This window comes from Phascolarctos cinereus, unplaced genomic scaffold (assembly GCF_003287225.1).
Source record: "Phascolarctos cinereus isolate Bilbo 61053 unplaced genomic scaffold, phaCin_HiC Scaffold_5;HRSCAF=322, whole genome shotgun sequence".
Taxonomy (NCBI): Eukaryota; Metazoa; Chordata; class Mammalia; order Diprotodontia; family Phascolarctidae; genus Phascolarctos; species Phascolarctos cinereus.
The window spans coordinates 164,256,062-164,283,780 of record NW_027555958.1 but is presented as its reverse complement, the minus strand read 5'-3'; the positions used below and the strand labels follow the sequence as shown (position 1 = coordinate 164,283,780).

The following is a 27,719-nucleotide window of genomic DNA, read 5'->3' as shown; positions in this document are numbered from 1 at the left end:
AAATTCCCCATTCCTGTTTTTTGTTTGCTTATTCTGCTTATACTGTGATGTTAGTGTTAACTGTAAATAGTAAAAGTGCCAAATTAAGGTAGCAGAAGGAAGGAAAAAGTCCTGAACAGGTATCAAATTGGATACTCAATTTATGAATGAGAGTTGGATGTGGTCTTGTTCTACATAAAATGAGTGTTTTCTCTTTTATATCAGTCAAGTATTCAATCTGGGGAAGAGTTGCTGATATATTATCTTGGATCATATACTTTTCAGTGTTTCATATGGTAAGCAGATGCAGCACAAGTCAACACAATCCAAGGTGACAGGAATTTGAGAAGAAAATTGCTTTGGGGTCCTCTATACATTATCAGTTATGTGACAGTAAGTACTTGACACCAATATTATATATACAGTAGCTAGAAGAAGTAGGTAATTTTCTTTCCTTTTTGTTTCTGCTCACATTCCCAGAGGGTTCTTTCGTACATGTACTATATCATTAAAGGTGTACTGTAAAACAGCATTGTATATCATCTTTTTAAAAGGGAATACATACCTCCTACCAAATATGTTATAGATTAAAATGGGTAGGTCCAAGTCTATTCTCCTCTTGCCCCCAAAGAAAAAATTAAAAGGAAGTAAAATTTCCTTCAAATTTGCTTTTTTCTGTGATAAAATATTACATGCCAGTCACAAAAGCTTCCTAGTAAAAGCTGATTTTAAAGTTCCATAACTCAGTAAATAAAGGCATCTGATAAATATCAGTCCTCATTGTTAGGTATGGAAAATTAACTTTATTTTTTACATAAATATCACAGTACTTTATTACACAAAATGTACCTTTACATATGGGTTAAAATTTTTACATTAGAAGTAAATTATTTTAGGTTGAATTCATAACTATTGATTAAAACGTGCATTACCAGTGATTAATGAGTAAAACAATCACTAGATACAGAATAATAAGAATTATTATTAATTCCCCAGCATGTTCATATTACATTCTTGTATAGATGCCCCCTATTTTATGAAAATATGATTTTATCTTTCTCCTTGAGTAATTTCTTACTTTCCTTTTAAAAAGTATATGTCCATTTCTATCTACCCCCAAACAAACAAAACCAATCACATGATGTCAAATTAATTCCATGGCAGCACATAGACTGGTGAGTCACTGAGTGAAGCTTTTTTTAATGAACACATTAGGAAAACTGGCATTCAATTCTAGAACAACTCTATTATCAATCTGTGAACAGAAGGACACATCAAGTAAAGAAAGACTTTTACAAGATTCCAGCAATTTTCTTAAAGATGCAGGGCTTACCATTCTTGTCCCTGTCAAGAAAAAAAAAAAAGGTTAAGTGAATTGTTTATTTTAAAATTTGCTTTTAATAGAATGACTTCATTAAGTATTACTATTTCACAGAAAACGAATTGTTCTTTTAAAGACTCAATATAAATTTGCATACTTTTGATCACTGAAAATCCCTGAGATAATTTAATAATTTCCATTGTTAAAAGTTTGGATTTCTTATCCTTTATGAGGTTAGGACCTTGAATTTTGGCAATACTTTTCATGAAGTATGAAAAAAAAAATGCCAGCTATCTACATTCCTATTTTCTCATTCTAAAATAAGTAATATAGTAATGGAAGTAATTTTGGCCCAACTAGGGTTCCCCAGCAAATAATGGACTATGACCCATGAGGAAGATTTTAAAGGAAGGACTACAAAGTCATAAAAAAAAATCAACCTTAAGAAGTGTGTGTAAGTTTCTTACAGATTGCTATTTCCTATTAAAAACATTTTAAGAAACATGCCATTAGAATTTGGTTTGATTATTGTTAACTTCCACCTATGACTCACTGGTATAGTGGAAAAAGTACTGCTTCTGGAATTAAAAAACTTAGATTTGTTATCATTCTATTTGTAATTAGCTTATGACCTTACATTAGTCATTGAATATCTATGCTTCATTTTTCTCATCTGCGAAATGAGGAGGCTACACAAGATAATCTTCAAGGTCCTACCTGTCTTTAACAGTTGATTCTGTAACAGTTGATCTTTGCTCATAATTTTCCCAATAAAACTGCCCCCTTCTCAATATCCTTAGTCCTGTTTATTGGCACCACCTTTTAAAAGTCACCCAGATCCAAAACCTTAGTCATTTTTGACTCCTCACTCTCCATGCCCCCAATTCAATCAGTTGCCAAGACTTACAGATCCTACTTTCATAGTATCATTCCTCTTGTTCCCTTCAGTCACACTAACACAATCCAGTCAACTGAGGTTCTTATTATCTCTCCTCTGGATAACATCTGGAATAACAAGTTCTTGTCTCCAGTCTTTCCTCTCTAAAACCCATCTTTCAAGAGGCAGCTAGGTGGCACAGTAGATCGAGTCCTGGGCTTAGAGTCAGAAAGAACTGAGTTCAAATCCAGCCTCAGACACTTCCCAGCTGTGTATTCTGGGCAAGTCACTTACACTTTGCCTGCCTCATTTTTCTCAAACGTACTATGTAATGTAAAATGTAACACCTACCTCACAAGATTGTTGTGAGGATCAAATGAGATACAATTGGTAAAGCACTTAGCGCAATGCCTGGCACATAGTACACTCTTAATACAGGTTTGTTGCCTTCCCATTTCCACAAATGATCTTCCTAATAAGTATCCCTGATTTGGTCACCACTGCCCTATATAAAAAAAACAACAACAACAACAAAACAAAACAAAAACCCACTTCTGTGATCCCCACTGACAGTAGTACAAAACGCAAACTATTTAATCTCTTATTCAAGGCCCAACACAATTTGGGTCTAAACTACCTTTCTAAATTTATTACATTCTACTCTCTTTTATACACTATATTTCAGCCAAATCAAATCTCAGTGCATTCATATATAAAACAGTAACACTCTCCCCATATCAATGTTGGTTGAAATCTTTCTCTTCCTTTTAAGATCAGCTCAGAAGTGATCTCCTCTATGACATATTCACTGATTTCACAGAATCCCAGAGTTGAAAGAGACCTCAGAGATCATTTTATCCAACTGTACAAGGGATATATATTCCCTTATAAAGGCATCATATGTGTATGGTTCCAAAATGCTTTCTAGAAAGGCTGGACCAATTCACAGTTCCACCAGCTGTATATAAGTGTGCCTGTTTTCCTGAAGTTCCTCCAACAAAAGTCATTTTCAATTTTTGTCATCTTTGACAGTCTGATGGGCGAGAGGTTGAATTTCAGAGATGTTTTAATTCACATTTCTATTATGAATAGTGATCTGGAACATTTTTTTATATGACTGCTATACTAGAGCTTGAATTTGATCCTTTGAGAACTTCTTGTTCAGATCTTTTAACCATCTGTCTACTGGGAACAGATCTTGTTCTTATATATTTGAATCATTTCCCTAGATATCTTGGATAGTAGTATTTAACTTACTCATGTTCATGACATGTTATGATTGTTAACTGTGTATTTTTCTCCATCACATCCTTATAATATTTCCTCTCTTAGTACTTCTCCCCCACCTTTACAATAAAGTGAGAAAAGTTAAGGAAGGTGATTCACATTAATGATTTATAACTGAAGCAATCTCCTTTCTGTTTGTCTTATTTAATCACCTTGATATTCCTTGAAGATAATTAGATTTTGAAATGACACTCGTTTCTCCTCATCCTATTATGACATTAGCATAACCATATCATGCAGTCCCTTCTAAGTGCTCAAATACATGTACCTTTCCAGGATTCTTTGACTCCTGGGTCTGCATTTCAGAGTTTCTAATCAGCATCACAGGAATATTTCAAAGCCTTCTATTCTATTAAAGATCCATTTTATTCCCTGTAGGATTATAGTTACTTTTCCAGGGCAAGTTATTGTAGGTTGTAAGAAGCCTATATTTCTTGTTTTTTGGAACACTGTGGCATGGTGGGGTAGTGGATAGAGTGCTGGGCTTGGAGTCAGAAAAACCTGAGTTCTTATCTTGCCTCAGACCCTTACTAGCTATGTGACTTTGAAAAAGTCACTTGATCTCTTATTGCTTCAGTTTTTATATTTGTAAAATGGGGATTAATAATAATATAGGGTTGTTGTGAAGATTAAATGGAATAACATTTATAAAGCACTTAGCAAAAAGTCTAGCACATAGCAGCTACTTAATAAATGTTATCATCATCATCATCATCATCATTATTATTATTATTAATTATTAGCTCTCCTCTCATTTATGGCAGAAGTTGTCAGGTCTTGTGTGATCCTATTTCTGTTTCCTTGGTACTTTAACTCTTCCCTTCTGTCTGCTTGCAATATTTTTTTCACCTAGAAGCTCTTTCACCTAGAAGCTCTGGATTTTGACTATGACATTCCTGAGATTTTTCCTTTTGGGTTTTTGGTTTAGTTTTTTTTTCTTTTCAGGAAGTGATTGGTGGATTCTTTTTATTTTTACTTTATCTTTAGTTCTAATAGATCTGTATAGTTTCCACTTATTATTTTTTTGAAATACAATTTCTAGGCTTTTAAAGAAAGCATACCAAGATTCTTAAATTTTTCTTTGAGCTGTTTTCCAGGTCTGTTGTTTATGATAGTAGACATTTTACATTCCCCACCACCACCACCACACACACACACTTTTTCAATCTTCGATTTTGTTCTATAATTTCTTGCCATTTCATAGAGACACTGATTTGTGTTTGGTCATTATAATTTTTCAGGGCTTCTGTTACCTGGATAAGGTATAACATCTTCTGTTCTTAGCCATTTATTCTCTGTCTACTTCTTTCAGAGCTTTTATTTCATTTTTATTTCTTTCTTTATTTCCTCAGGTATTCATATAATCCTTGTGGAAGAAAACCCACCTTTTCCCTATTGAGTTTCTACTTGAATTTGTTGTAGAGATAATCTTTTTTAGGTTGAATTTTTAGTTGAATATACATACACATATATTGTGTACGTATGTTAGCAGTCAGTATCTTCTGTTTAAGGCAGACAGGTGAAGCTGCTAGGTGCCACAGGGGAGAGTAGAAGACTAATTTTCCTGAGTTCAAATCTTGCCTCAGACACTTACTAGCTATGTGACCCTAGGCAAGCCACTTGGGCAAGTGACCTTAGGCAAGCCTAAGTTTCCTCATCTGTAAAATGAGCTGAAGAAGGAAATGGCAAACCACTCCAATATCTTATTGCCAAGAAAACCCCTAAAGTGGTCACAAAGAGTCTGACACAACTGAACAACAACAACACAACAATCTTCTGTTTACTCCCATTTACAGGTAGGTATGATGAACTCATGAGCAGTCAGGTGGCACAGTGGTTAGAGTGCTGGGCTTGCAGTCAGGAAGACTCATCTTGCTGAATTCAAATCTGGCCTCAGATACTCACTAGCTGTGGGACCCTGTGTCACTTATCCCCATTTGCCTATGTCTTCATCTGTAAAATGGGCTGGAAAAGAAAATGGCAAACCACTTCCAATATCTTTGCCAAGAATACCCCAAACAGGGTCATGAAGACTTGGCCATGACTGAAAATGACTAAACAAAACATAATGAACTCCTATGTATATGTAAAGAATGTTTCATATGATGAATGTATGAATCTAAGAATGAGAGAGTAAGAAAGGATTTCAAAATATCTGTATTTGGGCAGGTCCGCAGTTGCTAGATCTTTAAAGATAGCAATTCCACAATTTCCTTTAAGAACCAGCTCACAGTTTAATTTATCTAAGATTGTTCAGATAGATAGATAGACAGATATAAATATATCCCTTATACCATAGCTTAAGTACACTTCCTAATATTCTATGCTCACTGAGATTACCTACTCTTTCATTTACTTGAAAATCACTATTAATTAAATTCAGTTTTCTTACAAGATTTGTAATTACAATACTTATAGTCTGATTTGTTTTTGTTTCTGATGTTGTTTGCCTCTGGAATCCTGATTTCACTTCTGCAGTGAGATCCTATAAAGAAAGTTCCTCTACTAATACACATATGCAAATGTCTAGCAACTTATCCTCTTAGAGAGTTGTCTGGGTAACTAAGAGCTTGAATGACTGTCTAGGGCCAGGCAGTAAATATTTGTCAGAGGTTAGACTTGAATTCAAGTCTTCCTGACTTGATCTTATATTTGTTAGAGATGAGACTTGAACCCAGGTGTTACTGATTTGATATTTTAATCTTTCTAATGAGTATTATCATTTGGTCCTGTATCTGTCTCCCATCTTCTTTTCTGATCAACCTCTAAGATCTCCCAAATGATCAACATTATGGTTATAATTATGCTTTATGGTGATGGCATTATTTTAATGATATATTGAATCCTTAAAAAAAATTACTCTCTGTATTCTTCTGCACTTAGAATGCCAAGGTTATACTCAGTCAGGATGTTCTTCCTCTTCTCCCCCACAAAAGTTTCCATATCAAAGAAAACTGATTTTAAGATAATTTATAGAATATTTCCTTACCTAATATATCTAGTTGCCGTAAACGAGAGCAGTTATTAGCCAGTTCTTCAATATCTGTGTCACACACAGACCTGTTGGCTGTAAGAAAAAGCTTTTGCAAGTTTGGTAGTCTCCGTGCAAGGTTTGCAAAGCATCCAGTGCTACTCTGTAGGGTAGGGCACCAACCAAGATCAAGTTCCTCCAAAAGCTGACATCCAGAAGCCAGTTCTGCTATACCATTTTCAGTAATATTCTTGCATCTCCAAAGATCCAGGGTACGGAGTTTCTTGCATTTGGCTCCTATCATACTAGCTATCACATCATAGTCTTCAATCTGTGAACCAAACAAAATCAGTATTTTATATACTTTTATCCTCAGAAATGTAAACTTTTAAAAACACTATTATAGTCTTAATTACCCACTAAAGTTTGCAAGAATGTGTGTGTCTGTGTGTCTGTGTGCCTGTGTATGTGTGAGAAAGAGACAGACAGAGAGACAGAGAGAGAGGGATTCTTGGCTTTTGTCATACCAAAGGAATACTTTAAGAGTTGCCATAGCTCAAGGCTCTTAGTTGTAGAAATTCCCTTCCTCATTGCCATGGTTTGGCATTTTCTTCCCTTTACTCTTCTCTTTTTCTCCCAACCTCCAATAGCTTGGTATTGATGATCCCTATCTAGTTCCCTAGGCAGGACAAGAGTGAGGCATAAGGTGGCAGGACTAACAAGTGTAAAAGAGGAAAGGGTCAACCCTGAGACTTCTCTTCCATTTGACCTAATCCATCAAGCCCCAGGACTAGTCTGGTCTGATAATGCATTTCTACTCCCCACTCCCAACCCCATCCGATCTACTTCCTTATCCCCAGTCCTTATGGGACTAATTCTGTTCTTCACCCCAGGGCCATATACCCCATCCCATTTTATTATAACAAAAATTCTACCATTTTGTACTTATATGACTGTTTCTACAATGTCTGCCTGAAAAAAAGAGAAGGATGGGGAGGGAAAATAGGATGGGGCTTTTAAATTACTGCCTACTCCATGAATTAATGTGAACTACCTATTCTCTCCTCCTTTCCAAGCCTCTCGACCCATTCCCAAGAGCAGAGAAAAGTAGGCAAGTCAATACCTAAATATAAGAAAGAAAACTGGATGGCAGGAACTACTTGAGTACTTTCTCTTGGGGCTTATAGTAACAGAAGGGACTATACCTATAGCTCCCTGACCACCACCTCCTGGAACTCCCTTCTTGGTCCCTCATTCCAGCTTAATCCCTTTCTTGCACCTAATCTCAGAATCCCTTATTCTTGGTTCCACCTCCTCCAAATCCTATCCTGTTAGAGACACCATCAGCAGTGCTTTTACGGCTATGACTTGCCTGGTAAGTGAAGAAAGAGAATATCTTGTTTCGACCACAAAAAAAAAATGGGATAAATGGCATCTCAATTTGGAATTCTGTGAACAATTTTGCAAACACAGACACACTATTACATGATGATTAACTTCTACAGCACTTTACTTTTATGGATCATAGGATGACATGGCTATTTTGAGGAAATTACCAACCACTACTTATAACATTGTTTCTATGGGAAAACGTTTCGAGTTTCCAACACCAAACCTACATCCGAACTTTTCAAACGTGACTCTTTTGCAAGTTGGTTATCTGTATAACTCATTAATTCTTATTAATAAAGATTCTTATTAATACAGATCTACCCACTAATGTTTGACCATCTTCAGCATACCATAAAATGATAACAGAATATTCACTATTTCATAGAAATTTAATAGAAATTATTAAATGAAATTCTATACATAATAAATTCATCAAGTTTTATAGAATCGAGGGGTCCTAATACTGCCATTTTGTGCCTACAATTAGACTTCTGAACTTCAACCTACTGGAAGATTCTTCTACTAGATGTGTTACTATAAACTTCATGTACCTGCTGTTTACCTAACAAGAATGTTTACTTTGTTAAATTCATTAAACATCATCTATGTGTAGTAACAGGCCCTAATGAAGAACAGTAGTAATTAATTAAACCATTAGGTTTGGAATTTAATGGATACAATTGGTATAATCTACTACTGTAATCTGTCAGTATTAATAAGTTAACTAGACAACTACAAGCCACAAAAACTGGAGTTTGGAAATTGTTAATGAAAGACTAAACATTTTAATCCTTAGCTTCATGTGTTGCCATCTCATGCTGCTGATGGATACTGAATAAATGTTGCCCAGTTGCCTGAAGAAGAAAAAAACATAGTAAGGTGATAGGAAAAATTAAAATTATGTAAAATGAGTTAATCTGTGTAAAATGTAATATAAAAATATTAAAGTATTTTGAGGCTGGTGAAAAGTCCAGCAAAATTAATAAAGTTTTAAATATTGCTATGTTCCTCATGGGAATAATATGAGAACAACAGTGAAGTGAATGACATACTAAGAGTTTCCCAGACCATCTTATAGTTTCACTTTCAGAATATCTATTTCATTATTTATTTTTGAGTATAGAGTATAGCTGTTAAAATTTATTATAATGATATTTTGTCAGGAAGTTATTTATTTTAAAATATGTGATTTTAAAAGATTTTCATTTTTTTTGTTACAACTACAGGCCAAAATTCTTCCTAGCAGAATATTTCCTTTTTTATAATGGGAGTCAAAGAAAAAATGGAATCAGAAAGCAAAATGGGGTATAAGACATTTGTTCCCTTAAGTGAAGGAACCTACATATAATAAGTTCTATTTAAGTTAAATGTATTTTTAACATTAATAGAATAGTTTTGATAAGGTTGAATTTGTAACCATTGGATCTTAAATAGCATGCAAAATGAGTTGCTATCAGAACTATGGGCAGTACTGAATATAGAGTTTTCTATGACTGATGTGACAAGGTTCTAGCAATTTATAGTCAACTGATAATGTACCATTGGTATCTTGCCTCACTTCAACAAAGGTAACCTGCAAGAAATGTTAACAGGATGAAAAATAGGTGTGATCTGAAGAAACTGAAGTCTAATGATAATCAAACCAAACATTTTTAAGTTGTGAAGATATGTGTGTACGTAAGCACGCATGCATGTACATACACACATACCTCCGGTAGCACTTCTGAAGAAGTAGGGAATAATTATACAGTACTTGTTCTCCTAAAAGCTCAGAGTTCTAATATTTATCATCGCATTGATTTTCACATATTTATTACTTTTAAAAACAATTTTTGTAGGGTCAGGTTTCATTACTTTACTTTTCAGAAAGAAAAAAAAAGTCCAAAGAGGAAAGGACTTGACCAGGGTCACACAACTAGTGGGCATCAAACACAAGAATATAAAGCTAAGTCTTCTGATTGTCAAACTGGTAGGTAGTTCCCTTTCTGATATGGTGTTGCCTGCTGCGCACTAGCAAGAGCTTCCAAGTTGGGCACGGATATCCTTCAGAGGCAAAAAATGAGCTGAATACTACAGTATAATTACTGATGAAACATTATATAAGAACCAAGTAAAAGAATGGCCATAGACAATCTCTTCAGAAGTAAGCACTATGTTTTTAGAACTGTCAAAACACAGAGCATATGGCCAACTTTTATTTATAAAGGGGCCTATTACCAAGTGAGTAGCCTATTAAAATTCTCCCTTTACTTTTTTTCTCCTTGTTTTGTCAATGGGCTATTTCACTGCTACTTAGCATAGCTGCCAAATAGAAGACAGCATAGAAACTACTACTTGCTAAAAGATACATTAAAAGGTTGGTAGGGAAGAAGGCTAAAACTGGCCAAATTGCAGTATAGAAGAAAGAGGCCTAAACTGGGAGGACAGAGTAGGGCTGTGGTCCTGGCTAAGCTGCTACATGTCCTTAGGTAAGTCAAACTCTAAATGAATCTTCCTAACTAAATTATCTCTAAGGTTCCTTAAATCTTTAAGATTCTAGAAGGTATTTTTTACTTCCCACAACTTTGGGGAAGTTATTTAATTGCCATGAGTAGTACAAAGTATGCTACACAGAAAAAGTCTTAAACTAGAAAGAGATGATAAGAATATAATGGAATTTTAGAGTTGGAAGGGCACTCAGAAGTTATTTAATCCAACTCATCACCAAGTTCTTAGCAAGGCAGTCCATTTCATCTTTGTAAACTGTTAGCAAGTTTTCCTTATATTGAATAAAAATGGGTATGGTATCCCTGTGACATCTCCCCATTGGTCATAATTCTACTTGTCTGAGATAAGCAAAGGAAGCTCATTCCTTCTTTCACATTACTATTCTTTAATTTTTGAAGATGGCTATCATATCATGGATCATAGGTTCTGGAAGTGGAAGAGATCATTTAATCCAATTCCTTTATTTTTTGGGGGGGTGGTGAAAGAAAGACACCTTTATTCCAATAAATAAATCCACCAAGGTGTGGTCATTCAAAAGTTAGTTAGTAAGGGTAATAAGAGCTTCTACTACATTGCCCATGTCTTCTCACAAACTCCATTCTGCTGCTGCCCGTGAGATTTCCATCTCATTCGTTATTAGTTCCAGATCTTCCTTCTTGATTGTAACTTTTGCCAGTTCCTTCTCCCACTCCTGCTTGGCCTTCTGCTCCTGGGACCGCCGGTCTCCAATCGCGGACATCGCCATCTCCAGGTTGGAGCTCTAGATCTTTTTCTCTTCTGCATCGTGGGTCACTCCTTCCAGATCGGCAGCGCCACCGTCATGTTTCCGCAGCTTCTCCGGCGGCCGCTCAGGGCCACTCGGTTCGTTCTCCAGTTCCAGTTCCACATCGCCCTCGGTCGCCATCTCGCCCCCCAATTCCTTTATTTTGAAGATCAGGAAACTAAAGCCATGAGATATTACATGACTTGTTCAAGGTCACAGAAGTAATAAACAACAGACCCAGAATTCACAGATGGGTTCTAAATCTCCAAATCAAATGTTTTTTTCTGCTATGCCACGTTCCTTTTTTATGTCTTCTCTTGTCTACAACAAACATCTTCTGTTCCTCAATTGCTCTCCCTAGGGCATGGTTTCATGACCTCATACCATCCTGGTTACTCCACTCTGGAGGTATTCCATCTTGTTACTGTTACTTCTAAAATGCCGTGCCCAGAACAAGAAACAATATTCTACATGTGGTTTCTGAAAACCTCAGAGGGCAGTAGCACTATTATCTCCTCACTCTGGAAACTACATTTCTGTTCATGCAGCCTAAGATTGTATTGGCTCTTTTGGTTGCCAAATCACAGTAGATTTATATTGAGCTTGCAATTCACTAAAATCCCTAGGCTTCTTTTTTTCACATGAACTATTTCTCTTCCATCCTGTACTTATGAATTTTTAAACCCAAGTGCAAGACTTTACAGTTGGTTTTAACCCATTATTTCAATCTGTTGAAATTCTAATTCATTTACTCAGTATATTAGTTATCCTTTCCAGCTTTATCTCATCTAAAAATTTCATAAGTATGTCCTCTATATATTTTCCAAGTCATTGATTAAAGTGTTGAATGGAAATAGGCCAAGTGCAGATACCCAGGGTACTGCAAAAGACAACTCCTCCAGGCTGACATTGATTCTGAGCTCTCTGGGGTCAGAAAAGTCTATAATCTTTTTCTACCTATTAAGAACTGAGACCTTTCCAAAGAGTTTCACTGATACTACAGTCACTGTAAAACAAAGGATAAAAAAAAAATGACACTGACTAGCTTGATCACTGATGAAGGCTTGTTTAGAACTCACTTTCATTACAATATTGTCAACTCAGCTTCTGGAAATAAAATTAATTTCAGAAAATATTCAAGGATGATATATTAACTATCATCCCCACCTGCCCTCTAACCTTTAGTTGTGATCCTAGATATAAAGAGAAATTTGAATATTCTATGAGGTAAACATTTTGATGGCTTTATTCACCACTCAGTGTGGAGCTCACTAAAAGAATGAGTTAGGGTGCTCCATACCCAACTCAACTTTCATGTTTCAGGAACCTGGATAACAATAAACACCAGCTCGGAGTATATGCAGGTACAATTTCATACCTTCTTCTGCCTTACCCTCTTTGTCTCGGTCCTCATTTTAAAAGTAAAATTATTTTGCAAAGACTTAATCTACATAATATCTTTGGGACTGCAGATTAAGTTTTCCTCCAAATATAAAGTTCTGCTGCTTATCAACTGCTCATCAGAGCCAACGTCCTAACTCTATCTCAACACTAAAATTTTCTGCGTGTCCAACAGGGCTTAAGTTCTAATCCTAGACCAACAATCTATTTTATAGTGGGTACAATAAAGATATTCAATAGAAGATATGAAACAAATTTAATCCTTCATAGTTAATATAGTGTGTTAGTCTGAAAATTGACCTGGAAAGAGGTCAAGAACCAGTCTTTACCAAGTAAATGCTACATGTGATCATAAACAACACAAAAAATAAAATTAACATGATAATACCTTCACTAGTGCTATTCCAATGCTATATTAAGGTGTGGGGCTGGCTCTAGGTTCTCAAAAGCAAAGCTAAAAGAGAGGAGGCTCTGTGGACTCCATCACACTGTAAAATTATCTGAAAGGCTCATTCCTGAGATGTTAACAATTCATTATATGGTTCACCAATGAAAATCTTATGTTCTCTGAAGCATGTCAGAAATGAAGAATGCTAACATACCTTCTTGCAAACTAGTACGCAAGAAACTAAGATTAATGTGGTATTAAGCTACTGGTAGCAAGTGCTGTCTACCTTACCATACTGGTGAATTTTGGAGACTGCTGTGAGACTTCTGGAAATTTTTCCTCAGAACCAGCTTATAGGTTATGCAATAAGACAAGGTCACCAAAAGTGTGAATATAATGGGATCAAATATAGGTGAACGCATATCTTTATCTCACTGCCCTGGTCAAATGGGTTTAAATGGAAAAAAAAGACTTTTTTTTTGGTAAACTGAGATGACAGTTACTTAGTGAAGAATTGGAGTATGTTGAGTAAGAGCAGCATTTCAAAGACAAACATACCTTGGAACACTGTCAGGAAAGAATCACTTTATAGGTGGTGGTGAAAGTATCATTTTGGTAATTATCTAGTGCTTGTGTACCAGGAAACAAAACACAGTAGTAACAATATCCAATTTGGGGATAAGCTAGTAGTTCAACTAATGCAAAAACACAAAAGAATCCTTCCAAAGGCAAGAAGACAGAACTGCCAAGACGAAATATAGCCACTGCCAGATTACTTTTCACTTCAGTATTAGCTATACATAAATACACTGTAGCAGGCCCCTGCAGCGTTACTCAGAAGCCTATGAAAATGACCACTGGATGTAACTCTTATTCCTAGGTCTTAGGTAGAAGCAGAATTCACTCATTTGTTCATATAGTCATTCAAGTCATACAGCTAATGTTGATTAAGCACTCATTATATTCAATGTACCAGTGGGGGGAGGAAGAGGAAGGATGGAGAGGTTGCAAATATAAATAAGTCATAGTCCCTCTCCTTACATGTCAGATCAAATAAAGACAGGCTAAGGAACCTAGGCAGATACACAGAGTCAGGAAAAGGCCAGAGATCTCAACCTGAATACAAACTGGGCTATGTTATTTTAGGGCGGAAAAAAGTAGACCTGAAAACTGGGAAAATCAGCACAGTCAGTCAATAAACATTTAATAAGTACTTACTATGTGCCAGGCACTATGCTAAGCACTGGGGATACAAGGAAGGCAAAGACAGTTCCTGCTATCAAGGATCTCACAGTCTACTGGGGGAGACAACTAAGTACAAATGAGCTAATCATGGGGCAGCTAGGTGGCGCAGTGGATAGAGCTCCAGCCTTCGAGTCAGGAGGACCTGAGTTCAAATCCAGCCTCAGACACATAATAACATTCACTAGCTGTGTGACCCTGGGCAACTCCATTGCCTCATTTAAAAACAAACAAGCTATAAACAGAATAAACTGGAGACAATCAATAGAGGGAAGAATTAAGAACTACAATTAAGAAGGATTAGGAAAAGCTTCTTATAGAAGATGGGATTTTAGCTGGGACTTGAAGGAAGCCAGGAGACATAGACAGGGGAGCAAAGCATTTCATGTAGGAGGGACAGCCAGTGAAAATCCCTGGAATTGAGAGATGTTAGAGAAAGAGCAAGGTCAGTGTCACTGAATCACAGAGTATGTTCAGGTCTGGGGAGGAGAGTATAAGGTATGCAAAGACTGAAAAGGTTTTGGGGGAGGGCATGGCAGGTTAGAAAGATCACTTTGACAGCGGAGCATAAGGGAGAAAGGGCAAGCTGGATGTTAGTATTGTTAGCTTAAAGTCTAAAACTAGACCAAAATCCAGGGTGTCAACCTAAGCAGAAACAGAGAAGGATGTTAATAAAGGTATACAGTAGGAACAAACTTTTTTGACACTAGCTATCATTAGCATTAGAGGATAGCAGTCTAGTATCAGATTCAAAAACCTAGATATTTGAAGACTTGTGGTGCAAGACAAAAGACTGGCAAGCATTCTGTCACCAGAGGACTAGGGTACAAGTTAGAAGGCCCAGCCATGGAAGAGCTGAGATGCTAAGTCGTTCCCAGGGACAAGGTCAGAGTCAGTCCAACATAAAGACTGACTTGATGTCACATCAGGGAGGTACCGACATATGGATCTTTATATTCTTCCTTTCCATTACCAAAACTGGCCAAAGAGTCTCTGACAGGCCTGAACCTATATATGGTAATAAAATTAGCTTCTCTGTTAAGAGTTTGAAGGATAAAGGGCATGCAGCCTCTTTGTCCTCTATTCCCCACCACTTGGCAGCTCTGAATCTTCTAGAGACCTTTTATGGATATGGTTGCTGAACAGAACCAGACTAGTGATTCACAGCTGCTACAGGTCATCTTTTCTTGGTTTTTACAAGGTTTAAGGATCATTTGGGGATCTCAAGTCTGTGGTACCATTGTGGCTATTGTGAACCTCCAAACTGCCCATTTAGGGTCCTTCTCTAAGAATTTAAAAACCAAAAACATTTTCTGGGTGTGCCCAACGAATAATTGTTTGGGGGGGGGAGGAATCATCTAGTCCTATATTACAATGAAGGATGGGGTTATCTCATGGTAAGCATGGAATTTTTTGCTATATATAGGTCCACTAGTATACACAATAGAATTCCACTATCCTTTGAAAGAGAATGAATTGATTTCATATCATTTATATTTCTTCCCTCACATAATCGGTATGAAAAGGATGGAAAGTCATTAATAGGTTCTTTCAGTTTCACTTAGAATCACAGAATTTTAGAGTTAGAAGGGACTTTAGCTATAATTGAGTCCTATCTCCTAATTTTTGAGATGAGGAAACTGAGGCCCAGAGGGACTAAATGACTTGCCTAAAGTCTCTGATCACACGTAATAGATCTAAGCTTATCAGGCTGATTCTGAGTCCAACAGTCTTCCTAATTTCTGTACCATTCTGTCAGTTAAGAAGCATTTATTAAGCACTTACTATGTGCTGTGCTGCCTCCCTTGTATAATATCATCAACATTTCAATTTTATATAAACTTTAAAAGAAATATCTGAAAGTGGGCAGGAAGGAAAATGAAAGAAAATAATTTACCATTAATGTATAGCAGGGTTGGGGGTGGGTAGTGCACACAAAAGGGAAAAAGAGTGAGAATATGTTCAAATACTTACCATTACACAGCTCCCCAGACTGAGGTGCTGAAGCTCTGAACAGAAGTTCAAAATGCTGAGCAGCGCTGTTTGCTGCCATTGGGGACCCCATCAGAGGCAAATATGGAAAGTGAAACAAAGAGAAGAGGTCAATTAGACATGAAAGACTGTCACCACTTTCCCTGAAATATAGCTCAAAACCTAGGTTCCAGAAACCACAAATGCCATTTAATGAGTCCCCAGGTGCTCCAACCATTGATTGGCTTAGAGTCAAGGTAATCATTACAAGCCTCAATGTAAGTCACTTTGGATATGGTTTTGCATGCCCTGAAGATACCCACATTCCCTATGACCTCTCAGCTCATTTCCCAAAGGAAAACTGTTTGAAAGTCTGGTAAGTTTGAACAACAAGTAAGGCTAAGCCAAAAAACACAGAGGGCTGGTGACATCCCTGAAGAACAGCAGCAGCTCTGACATTCACTGATCAGTTGCTGCCTGATGGAACTGCCAATAGAGTCACGATGAATCAGGATTGAGCTGGGGACTTTAATGTCAAAGGATTCTCCTTTGCTGACAAGGATACCAACAACCATTGAGCACCTGTCACTAGGAACATGCTGACTGAAACAAATATAATGCGTACTTTACAGTCATGTTTCTGTCACTTAAGCGCCATTTGTTTTATACAAGGAAAAGTATCTTACCACTAAGGAAACCAAAAGTTACATTAGACTATTGCTTGGGCCTGGCATTTAAAATTATCTTTAAATATTAAAAATATAACTTTATACAAAACAATTCAAATCAAGCTTCAGTTTTAATCCCCTTTCCATAATATTAAAAGTGTTTTTAGAGTTTATTTAAAGTATTCTGACATAGCAAAAATTCTTAGGATTTCACATAAATCAAACAAAAAACTACACCTTGCTAACAAAGTTATCATATTTTATAATCTTTGCCTAACCACTTCTAAGTCTTTTGGAACTGTGAAAAATATCACTATTTTTTAAAAGAATGTGTCGCTTGAAAAAGTGTGGTATAAACACCTAGTCGAAGCCCAGTTAAGATTCTCCCTGAAGAGAAATTAATGAGACACTTCAAACAAAATAAGCTTATTTAAAAAAAAATGCAAGCCCTTGAGGAATACTATCAAGTATTTTTTTTTAAACAAACTCCACTTTAACACTTTGATGTTAGGAATTTCTTGGCAATTTTATCTATTATAGTTTTACTTGAGTTCCAACAAACCTTAGTACCAACACAGACTACACCACCAGCTACAGTCTGAAGCATTTGTAAGAATGTTAACACTGGAGGGAATATATATACTGAAGCCTCACCTAGAGTTGAACTCAACTGCCTCATCACAGTATGGAGGTAATCTGTGGTGCTCGAAGGCTACTTTATGACAGAGAACAAACTCACAGGTCCTTCTAAGTTGGAAAGCTTTGTACACATGCCAGATAACAGACTGAAAATGTTGTCCAAGGGCCAGTACAACTAAATTCAAAGAGCATCATTAGCAGGTTGTTCATAGGATAATTAATTTTTCAACCAAGGCAGAAAATGAATTGTGATCTGTGTTGACAGAAAGGTCCATATTAACAGAATCACAGATGCCTGGCACACTGAAGTACAAACACATTTTATTTGGTGGATTCTAAATAATCATTAGCCATTTTTTCTTTTATAAAATGTTAATGCCAGAATTCTTTTTAATGCTTTATATTACTTCAATTTGAACTTGGAGATGTAAAAAAATTCTGAAACTACCTAAGTTTCATATATTTTGAGGTTGAGGAAAACTTTATTCAAAGACATCAATTCCAATATATGTATTTGTTTTACTTGATTCTGTATATAGGTAAGCTTTTTTTTTTTCCTCTTCCTCTTCGATTGTGTGTGAATATGAGTATGGAGAGGGGGAGGACTGAAGGGAGAGGGAGACTACAGATAAGGCAACAGAAAAAGAGAAAGAAAAGTGAGTCATCAAAGCATTTAAAATGCACAGAAGGGAACAGAAGTAAGGTCAGGAGGAATCACAGACAAGCAGGACAGTTTTGAAAGTTACATCTTAAATTTAAAAATAAAAGCAAACTATATAATAGAAAGCTTCAGTTTCATATGTAATTGGTTTTTTTTTGGGGGGAGAGGTTTGGTTCTAATATGTGTATGAAAACACCCGTTTAATTTGGTGTTTATAGTCAGAATTTTAGAAAAAGATGCCACTTATAAATAGGAAAACGTAAATTAAGGAAATGAACACTTCCTAAAAATAAATATTTAAGTTAAATCTGGAAGTAAAGATCAGAATAAACCTTTTTTTTGTTAAAAAAAAGAAAAATAACATACAGTAAGTTATATCATACTTACGGGTTATTGAAGTATACCATTCACAAAAGCCTACTCTGATCTCTCTTTGTGGCATGGGAAGGATCTTAAGTGCCTACTATGTGGCAGACCCTGAAAAGTACTGGGGATACAAAGAAGGGTGAAAAACCATTCTTGCTCTCAATGAGCTCAAGGAGAGTCTAATGCACATTAATTGCAATTATAATTTCATACCAACAGCTTAATCAAAGTAAATTAATTGCCACAATATTATATCAATCCTACCTTTCCAGTCTTCTGATGCTTTATTCCCCTCTACTGGGGAATAAAATTCAATAAAATATCAATTAGAAATACTTTAAAGTTTATGTATAAATTTTAGCAAGCAAATGCTCTATGACCCAGTGACACTGGCCTCCTTGTTCTTTATACAAGACAGCCCATCTTCCAATTTTACATTTTCACTGAATGTCCCTCATGCCTAGAATACTCCCACTTCTTGCTACCTTAGAGCTTCCCTGGCTTCCATTAAGTCTCAAATAAAAACCTACCTTCTGTAAGAAGTCTTTCTGAGATGACTTCCAAGTTAGCTTGTGCGTGAGTGTGTATATATGTATATGTATACGTATGTATATGTATGTATATATGCAGTTTGTATAATCCATTTGCATGTTGTCTATCTCGTTCAACTATGAGTTCCTTGAGGCAAGAACTATTTTTACCTTTCTTTTTATCGAGTGCTTAGCACAATACCTGGCACATAGTAAACATTTAATAAATGTTGACAGAGTGAAACAAACAGAACCAAGAGAATGTTGTATACAATAACAACAATATTGTTCAAAGAGTAACTGTAAATGACTAAGCTATTCTGAGTAATATAACTTGAATCAACTATAAGGGACTTATGAAGGAAAATGCTATATATCTCCAGAGAAAGAACTGATATATGGAAGTATATATATTGCATGGTTCCATATATACATATCTCTACCAAATGTTGGTCTTCCCTAATACGGGGTTGGGAGGGAAGGAGGGAAGCAACCTAGAACTCAAAAAGTAATAACAACAAAAAAGAAAAGAAAAGAAAAGAAAATGCTGTTGAATTGACTTGACAAGGAGCCCAAAAGAACCCATAAAGCAGTGAACATTCAACGTCCGCCAAATGGAAGGAAAAGGTTACAAGGGCAACATAAACTCATCTTTAAGATCGTATTTTAAAAAGTATAATGTACGATGATGAGCAGTGTTGTCTCATAAAGAAAAGAAGTAGTGTAGGGTAAAACCAATTTAAGAAAACTTGGCAAGAAAGAACTAAGCAAAGCCATCTCAAGGACATTCAAGGGGAAAATCGAAGGAGGATAACAAACAATAAAAATGTAAAAGATTATAAAGTAACATTTTAACAAACAGTTTTCTCCATTAAGAACAGTAAAAAGTCCCAATTGGACCTTAACATCACAGTACTGGATGTAGAAATGGTACTAAAGAGACCAAAGATGGGAAAAATTACCATAGGATTGTACTATGTGTAGGAGATACAACCTGTGAAGGTTGTTCCACCAGACTGATATAAAAGATATCTGAAGAAGGGAAGGTACCAACGCATGTAAAAATCTCAAACCTTATTAATATAAAAAAAAAACTGACCAAAAGAAAATCAATTACTACAAACCTATGCCTCCTCTCCCATCTATATAAACCTTTGAAAGTCATCTATATGTGAAATGAGGATATCCTTGATGACAGCACTAGCAAGAAACAAGTAGGTATCTTCCGGTGATGTTGTATGATTATAACTTATTGAATAACATGACCTTTGAAGTAATAAAGTTGCAAATCACTCAAAGGGTAATGAAAAGGCACATGGGAGGTATAAGTGGCCTGTAACACATTACCAATTAAATATTAAGAGACACACATGACTAATTTCAAGCGTTATTACATTCAATCATTTTTCAAAACTTCAAGAATTGCAGAGATATAATAAATGAAGAAAAATTTGCTAAAGCATATCTTTATAATACATACAAAGTTTCTGATTGACTTCTATTTTGGAAATTCATTAGTACTTAAACTTCTAAAGTGTTTATTCAATAGCTGGGAAGAACTAGATTACATTGCTAAGGAAAGGTGTGAATAATATTTTTAAGGGGTGTGTGCATGTGTGTGTGTGTGTGTGTGTGTGTGTGTGTGTGTGTGTGTGTGTGAGAGAGAGAGAGAGAAACAATGCAGCACCATAAATAACCATATAGTTAATCCAAGCCTGTGCCTACAAAATCTCCTCTAGGTTCTTATGTGAGTTCAGTGGGTGATGGATAGAGAAAAGAAGAGAATGAAGTTTTTCTTTTAAAATTTTTTTGATACCTTTTGTTGTAACAAAGAATAAAAGAAGTTTAACAAACCCAATTACCACATTCAAAAAGACTGACCTAATATATAGTGTTCCATACCATCACTTCAGACAATAGTTAATAAAAATTTATTAAGCACCTACTATGTGCTGGGCACTGTGCTAAACAGTGAAGATACAAATAATAAAAAGAGTGCCTGCCCTCAAGGGACTTACAGTCTAATGGGAAAAGACAACACACAAAAGGAAGCTGAAAGTCAGTGGAGGAGAGGGATGCTGAAGAGGGAAGGTACCACTCTAGGGACATTATGGAGATGTTCAAAGAAATCCAAAATCAATGCAGCTAATGGAAAATAGGAAGAGGACTGTGCTGGATCCCTTCATTAAATGGAGCCTCTGGTTCAACTCTCCAATTAGAGGGTCCAATCAGACGGGCAAAAAGTACTGACGTAATATGAGTATCAAAGTTGATTCAATCTGGTAAGATAATAAGATTTTCCAATGACATGTTCCTCGGAGCAGCAAGGCATAATGAAAAAGTCAAAATACACACAAAAGCAATGTAGCTAGTGAGAAATGAGGAGACAACAAACGGGACTCCACAAGACTGAAGGTCTTTTTCCCCTAATTCTTCACACACACCCCCTACATGCTTCCTGGCCTGCCATAGTCAAAGAATTCATCACTTAGTGGCTTGTATCTCCCTTCTTAACAAGGTCAGTCCTTGGAAACTTGACAATTTGTCAAACTTGACAAACTTGACAATTTGTCATTGGGACAAAACCTTTCCAGAATAGTAAAACCTATTAGAAACTATTATCTGATGGGATGTTCTTTGAGAATTCAAAGTCACCTCCCAGCCAAGGAGGCACTGGAGTAGAACTCTTAAATACCCATGAGGTCAAATTTGCTCCATGGCACTGAATCGTTAGTTCATATTAAAAAAAATTAGTCAGAGTTTATGCATTCATATATAGCTGTTTTCGGTCAAAGATTTTGTGTCTGAGTTTCTTCTTAGATATTATGACCTGTGAATTACTGACCCCTTCTGCTGATAATTTTCTTTATGTTGTCTCATCTGCTACTCTATGGTATCTGGCATGGCAGATATAAGTGGGCAATTCTCTCTTTCCTTCCATATTTGGTTTTAAAATATATAATAATAATCTTTGCTAAATACATTTTTTCCATTATCAAGAACCAGGATATTTTAAATTATGTTCCAGAAATCCAAATCCTGTTATCAGATACCATCCTCTTAGGTAGCTATTACTTTCCCAATTTTGTAAAGTCCTGGGAGGCCGTTTTTGTGAAATCCTGCATTTGTATCCTGACAAGCTAGGATAACTAATTATTGTTAACATCAAGTTGACTTTCTTCCTCAGTACACTTTACACACAGTCTCCAGCAACTATTTCTTCTGCCCCAAAAGCAATGACCTCTCTATTAGTGCCATCTATGTTTGTAGTGTCATATATGGATTCAAGTAATTGTTTGCTGTAGTCCAACAATCTCTTTCCTCCTCAGAAGATGAAAATTAATGCTTTTGTGGGAAGGCTTCATACTGGTTACAGAGCTCTAAATGTTCAATGTCTTTGTTTTTGTTTTCCTTCTCTGTCATATTCTCCTACCCTTCAAACTCATGCATACAGATTTAAAGAATGTCCTCTTCCTCTTAAGATTAATTTTTCTCTTCGATTTTCCAATGTTAGAACTTCCATTCCTTCAAGGAAAATTTCATTCTCTCTGATGACTTTGAGAATTGAGAACCATTTCTCTAACACCACATACTTGCTGGAAGTGAGATCTTCATTCCTCTATCATTCTTTTTTAAAAAAAAAATTTATTAATTTATTTTAATTTATCAACAATCACTTCCATAAGCTTTTGAGTCTTAAATTTTTCTGCCCCTCTCCTCCCCTCCCTCCCAAGATGGCATGAAATCTGATATAGATATACATTCCTATTAAACATATTTTCACATTAGTCATGTTGTAAGGAAGAATTAGAACCAATAGGAGGAACCACAAGAAAGAGGAAACAAAACAAAACACAAGAAAAAACTAGCAAATAGTATGCTTTGATCTGCATTCAAACTCCATAGTTCTTTCTTTGGATGTGGATAGCATTTTCCATCATGAGACCTTTCGAGATGTCTTAGATCCTTGCATTGCTGAGAAGGGTTAAGTCTATCTAGGTTAGTCATCACACAACATGGATGTTACTGTATACAAAGTTCTCCCGGTTCTGCTTACTTCACTCGGCATCACTCCATACAAGTCTTTCCAGGTTTTTCTGAAGTCCACCTACCCATCATTCTTATAGCACAATAGTATTCCATTACATTCATATACCATAACTTGTTCAGCCATTCCCCAACTGATGGGCATCCCCTCAATTTCCAATTATTTGTCAATACAAAAAGAGCTGCTATAAATATTTTTGGACATGTGGGGCTTTTCTCTTTGGGGATAAGGTCCTAGAAGTGCTATTGCTGGGTCAAAGGGTATGCACATTTTTATAGCCCTTTGGGCATAGTTCCAAATTGCTCTCCAAAATGGCTGGATCATTTCACAACTCCACCAAAAATGCATTAGTGTTCCATTTCCCCCACATCTCCAACATTTATCATTTACATGTTTTGTCATGTTGGCCAATCTGATAGGTGTGATGTAGTACCTCAGAGTTGTTTTGATTTGCATTTCCCTAATCAATAGTGATTTAGAGCATTTTTTCATGTGACTATAGATGGCTTTAATTTCTTCATCTGAGAACTGCCTATTCATATCCTTTGACCATTTATCAATTGGGGAATGACTTGTATTCTTATAAATTTGACTTAGTTCTCTATATATTTTAGAAATGAGGCCCTTATTAGAGACACTGGTTGTAAAAATTCTTTCCCAGTTTTCTGCTTCCCTCCTAATGTTGGTTGTATTGGCACTTTTCACACAAAGTCAGATCTAAATAACTGGGAAAACATCAGTTGCTCATGGGTAGGCCAAGCTAATATAATAAAAATGACAATTCTACCTGAGCTAATTTACTTATTCAGTGCCATACCAATCAAACTACCAAAAAGTGATTTTTTATAGAGCTAGGAAAAATAAAAACAAGATTCATTTGGAATAACAAAAGGTCAAGAATGTCAAGGGAATCAATGAAAAGAAATGCAGGGGAAGGTAGCCTAGCCATACCAGATCTTAAATTATATTATGAAGCAGCAATCATCAGAACTACTTGGTACTGGTTAAGAAATAGAGTAGTGGATCAGTGGACTAGATTTGGTATGCAAGACACAGTAGTCAATGACAATACTAATCTACTATTTGATAAACCCAAAGACCCCAGCTTCTGGGATAAGAAGTCACTCTGACAAAAACTGCTGGGAAAACTGGAAAAGAGTATGGCAGAAACCCGACATAGACCAAAATCTTTCACCATATACCAGAATAATGTCAAAATGAGTCCATGATTTAGATATAAAGGCTGATATTATAAGCAAACTGGGAGAGCAAGGAATCGTTTACCTGTCAGATTTATGCAGAACAGAAGAATTTATGACCAGGTAGAGATAGAGAACATTATGAAATGCAAGATGGATAATTTTGATTACATTAAATTGAAAAGTTTTTGCACAAACTCCTCTATCATTCCTGCTGGTAGTTCTTATGCCTAACTCTCATGTCAAACTACCTTTTTGCTCTACCTAACCACTTTGGTGGGCTCAGTCTCTTGGGGCTTATGCATAAGGCTTATTTCTATAGCCATGTTCCTCCTTCTCATGACATAATGCTAGTTTGTTCAGCTACCTTTGAGCCATAATTAGCAGATTCCTGCCAAAATCCTAATGCAAAAAGGAGATGCTTTCATCTGTTGTTTTTTGGAGGAAGGGTGAGGTCTTAAGTAATGATTCAACTATAAGCCATTTATTACTTCACCTGATTTCTCTTTTCTGCTTTTACCATTGATCAGTCTTCAGATAACTCCTCTGCTTGCATTATGATGTCTCTATCTCTTAATAAGGATATTTTTTAAACATCCTTTCCCAGAATGGACATTTGAAAATATTTCCAACGTATGAACTACATAAAATTTAAAAATACCACATAGCTATTGATGACCAATACAGAATAAAGTACTTGATTCCATTCTGTCAAGACTGAAAAATGCTTTGCAAAGAGTTCTTTATTGCTATTAATTAACATGTCACAAGTCCAAAGCATATCATAATTTCCATGAACTGTTCTTTTAAAAAATTGTTAGCATGGATAGGCACTGGGTTTTTTTTTAACCACCAGAGAATCATCACTAGACAAAGATATTTTAAAATATTCTTACTGATATCTCTTATTTTTTAGGCCACTTTCATATCTGAATAATACCCTTTCCCTTTCTCTACTCAAATATCCATTCTTTTTAACAAGTTGAAAAAAGGGGATATGTTGTTCCAAAAATATTAAATAATATTCAATGTCATCCCAATTAAATTACTAATTTTTAATGAACTAGAAAAATAATAAAATTCATTTAGAAAAACAAAAAGTCAAGAATATCAAAGGAAATAATAAAAAGAAATGTGAAGGAAAAAGTTTTAGTAATACCAGATCTTAAACTATATTGTAAAGCAGTAATTATCAAAAGTATTTGATATTGGCTAAGAAACAGAAAGAAAGATCAATGGAATAGAGCAGACATACAATTTACAGCAGCAAATAAACATAATAAGCTTATTTTTGGTAAGTGTAAAGACTTAAGATTTTGGGATAAGAATCAATTATTTAGCAAAAATTTCTGGAAAAATTGGAAAGCAGTGTGGTGGAAACGGGGCATACAGCAGTATCTTACACCATTTACCAAGATAAGGTCAAAATGGATACATGACCCAGATACAGAGATTTTTTAAAAAATCAGAACACAGAACATATTACTTACCAGACTTATGGACAGGAGAACAATTTATTAATTAAATGAGAGAGAGAACAAAGTTAGGCATAAAATGGATAATTTTTATGATATTAAATTAAAAAGGTTTTGAACAAATAAAACAAATGTAGCAAAGATCTGAAGGAAAGCAGAAAATTGGTGGGGGGGGATTTGTAAATAGTTTATCAGATAAAGGTCTCATATCTAAAATATATAAAGAACCTTGTCAAATCTATAAGAATACAAGTCATTCCCCAATTAATAAATAGCCAAAGGCTATGAACAGTCAGTTTTCCAATGTACCCAAGACCTAGCTTGCTCAGCTACATTTAGCGTGAGGAATGCAAGTCAGCAAACTATCAGCCTAGCAAAAATCCATTTAATCCAGGTGTATAAGGTTAGCAAACTTTACTAATCACAGAGTCCTTGTGGTTGATAAAGAAGGCAGGGGTCACAGTCCAGACCACACACTGAATGATGACTTATTCTAAAGGCCCCCTTCCACTTAGCCTCTGTGAATCTGCCCAGCACGAACAATAAGATAGAGAAGCAGACCCAGGAGACCTGGGCTTTTATTTGCAGTACACTTCCCTCCCTATACCTGAGGCACCACAGTATTCGGGCATGACCGGAAGGTAAGGGAGTCATACACACTTATATGCCTCTAAGTAATAAAGTGCCTGTCTCATGATTCTTTGAAAGCTTACATACCTATTCACCCACAATTCCCTCAAAGTACTCATTACTTTTTGCCTAGACTATTGCAATGGCCTCCTGTTTAGTCTGCTTGCCTTGAGCCTCTCCCAACTTCAATCCATCTTCCACATAGGAACCACCATACCTATATAGCTAACTAACTTTAGCAGCCTCCTATTGCCCCTTGACTCAAAACTTAAGTTATTCTGGTTGATATTTAAAACTCTTCAAAAATTGTCCCCTTTCTAATTTTCTAGTTTTCTTACACATTACTCCTTTAGCACTTGCAATTCAAACACATTGGTTTCCTTTACACATACAATAAAAAGCCTATGACTATGTTTTGTAAAGTTTTAAAAAATGAATTGCACTTTACTAAAGGATTTTTACTGCATATACTGTTTAGTTATATGACTTGGATTTTTTTAAACATGATTACATTCATTGTTTCATGCTGAGCCATCATAGTATCTATGCTGTAAGTTGATATATCTATGCTATATCAACTTAGCTGAAGAAAAGACTTATTTTTGTTATATCTCTGTAATTTTTATGAAACTTTTATTTGAAATTTTTATATCAATATTCATCAATGAGAGGTATTGGTCTACAATCCTCTCTCTCTGTCTTACTCTTTGATTGTTTAGGTATTAGAACTATATTTGTTTCATAAAAGAAATTTGGTAGATTATTTTATTTCTAAATTTTAATTTGTATATCAGAATTAATGATTAAAAAATTGATAGAATTCACCTATCAACCCAAGTGGACCAAAAGCTTTGTCCATTGGTAGTTTGTTCACAGTTCATTCAATTTTAGTTTTCAAAATTGGTTTGTTTAAAATCTTTATTATATGTTGTTACATTTTTTTATCATTTATTTATTTACATGTTTATTACATGTTTTGTTTAAAATCTTTATTATATGTTGTTACTTTTTTTATCATTTATTTATTTACATGTTTATTACATGTTGTTAATTTGGGAATTTTACATTTTTGCAGATAATTCTCCATTTCTTTTAAATTCTCAGTTCTGGTGGAATATAATTGGGTATAGCAGATGATGTTAATTTTTATTCCTCCTATTTCTTGTGACTGACTTGTCCATTTTCACATTGCTAATGTGTTTTTTCTTCCTCTTCTTTTGATTCAAATTATATAAAGGTTAATTGATGTTGGTAGCATTTTCAAAGGACACGCTTTTAATTTTATTTAACAGTTTTATATTATGTATGTTTTTTACTTTATATATTTCTCCTTTATTTTTCATTATTTCCTCTTTTGTGCTTCTCCTGTGTTTCTTAATTTTCTGAGATATTCAGATGACTAATCCTCAGGAAGACTAGAGGCA

At 35.5% G+C, this 27,719-nt stretch overlaps 1 protein-coding gene and 1 pseudogene across 4 annotated transcripts in view; both read right to left on the bottom strand.

Annotated features, from left to right (window-relative positions):
• Positions 1-776: 776 nt before the first annotated feature.
• Positions 777-27,719, bottom strand: part of FBXL4 (F-box and leucine rich repeat protein 4) — a 139,266-nt gene continuing 112,323 nt past the window's right edge. For 3 of the 4 annotated variants that reach the window (XM_020998325.2, XM_020998326.2, XM_020998327.2), the window contains exons 7-9: positions 16,083-16,154; positions 6,454-6,766; positions 777-1,323 (exon numbers count right to left, since the gene is read on the bottom strand). In XM_020998325.2, coding sequence (XP_020853984.1) covers positions 1,160-1,323; positions 6,454-6,766; positions 16,083-16,154 — 549 coding nt within the window. In that variant the 3' untranslated portion in view covers positions 777-1,159. The other variant, XM_078155227.1, reaches the window with a different exon arrangement.
• LOC144457913 (huntingtin-interacting protein K pseudogene) lies at positions 10,760-12,094 on the bottom strand (annotated as a pseudogene).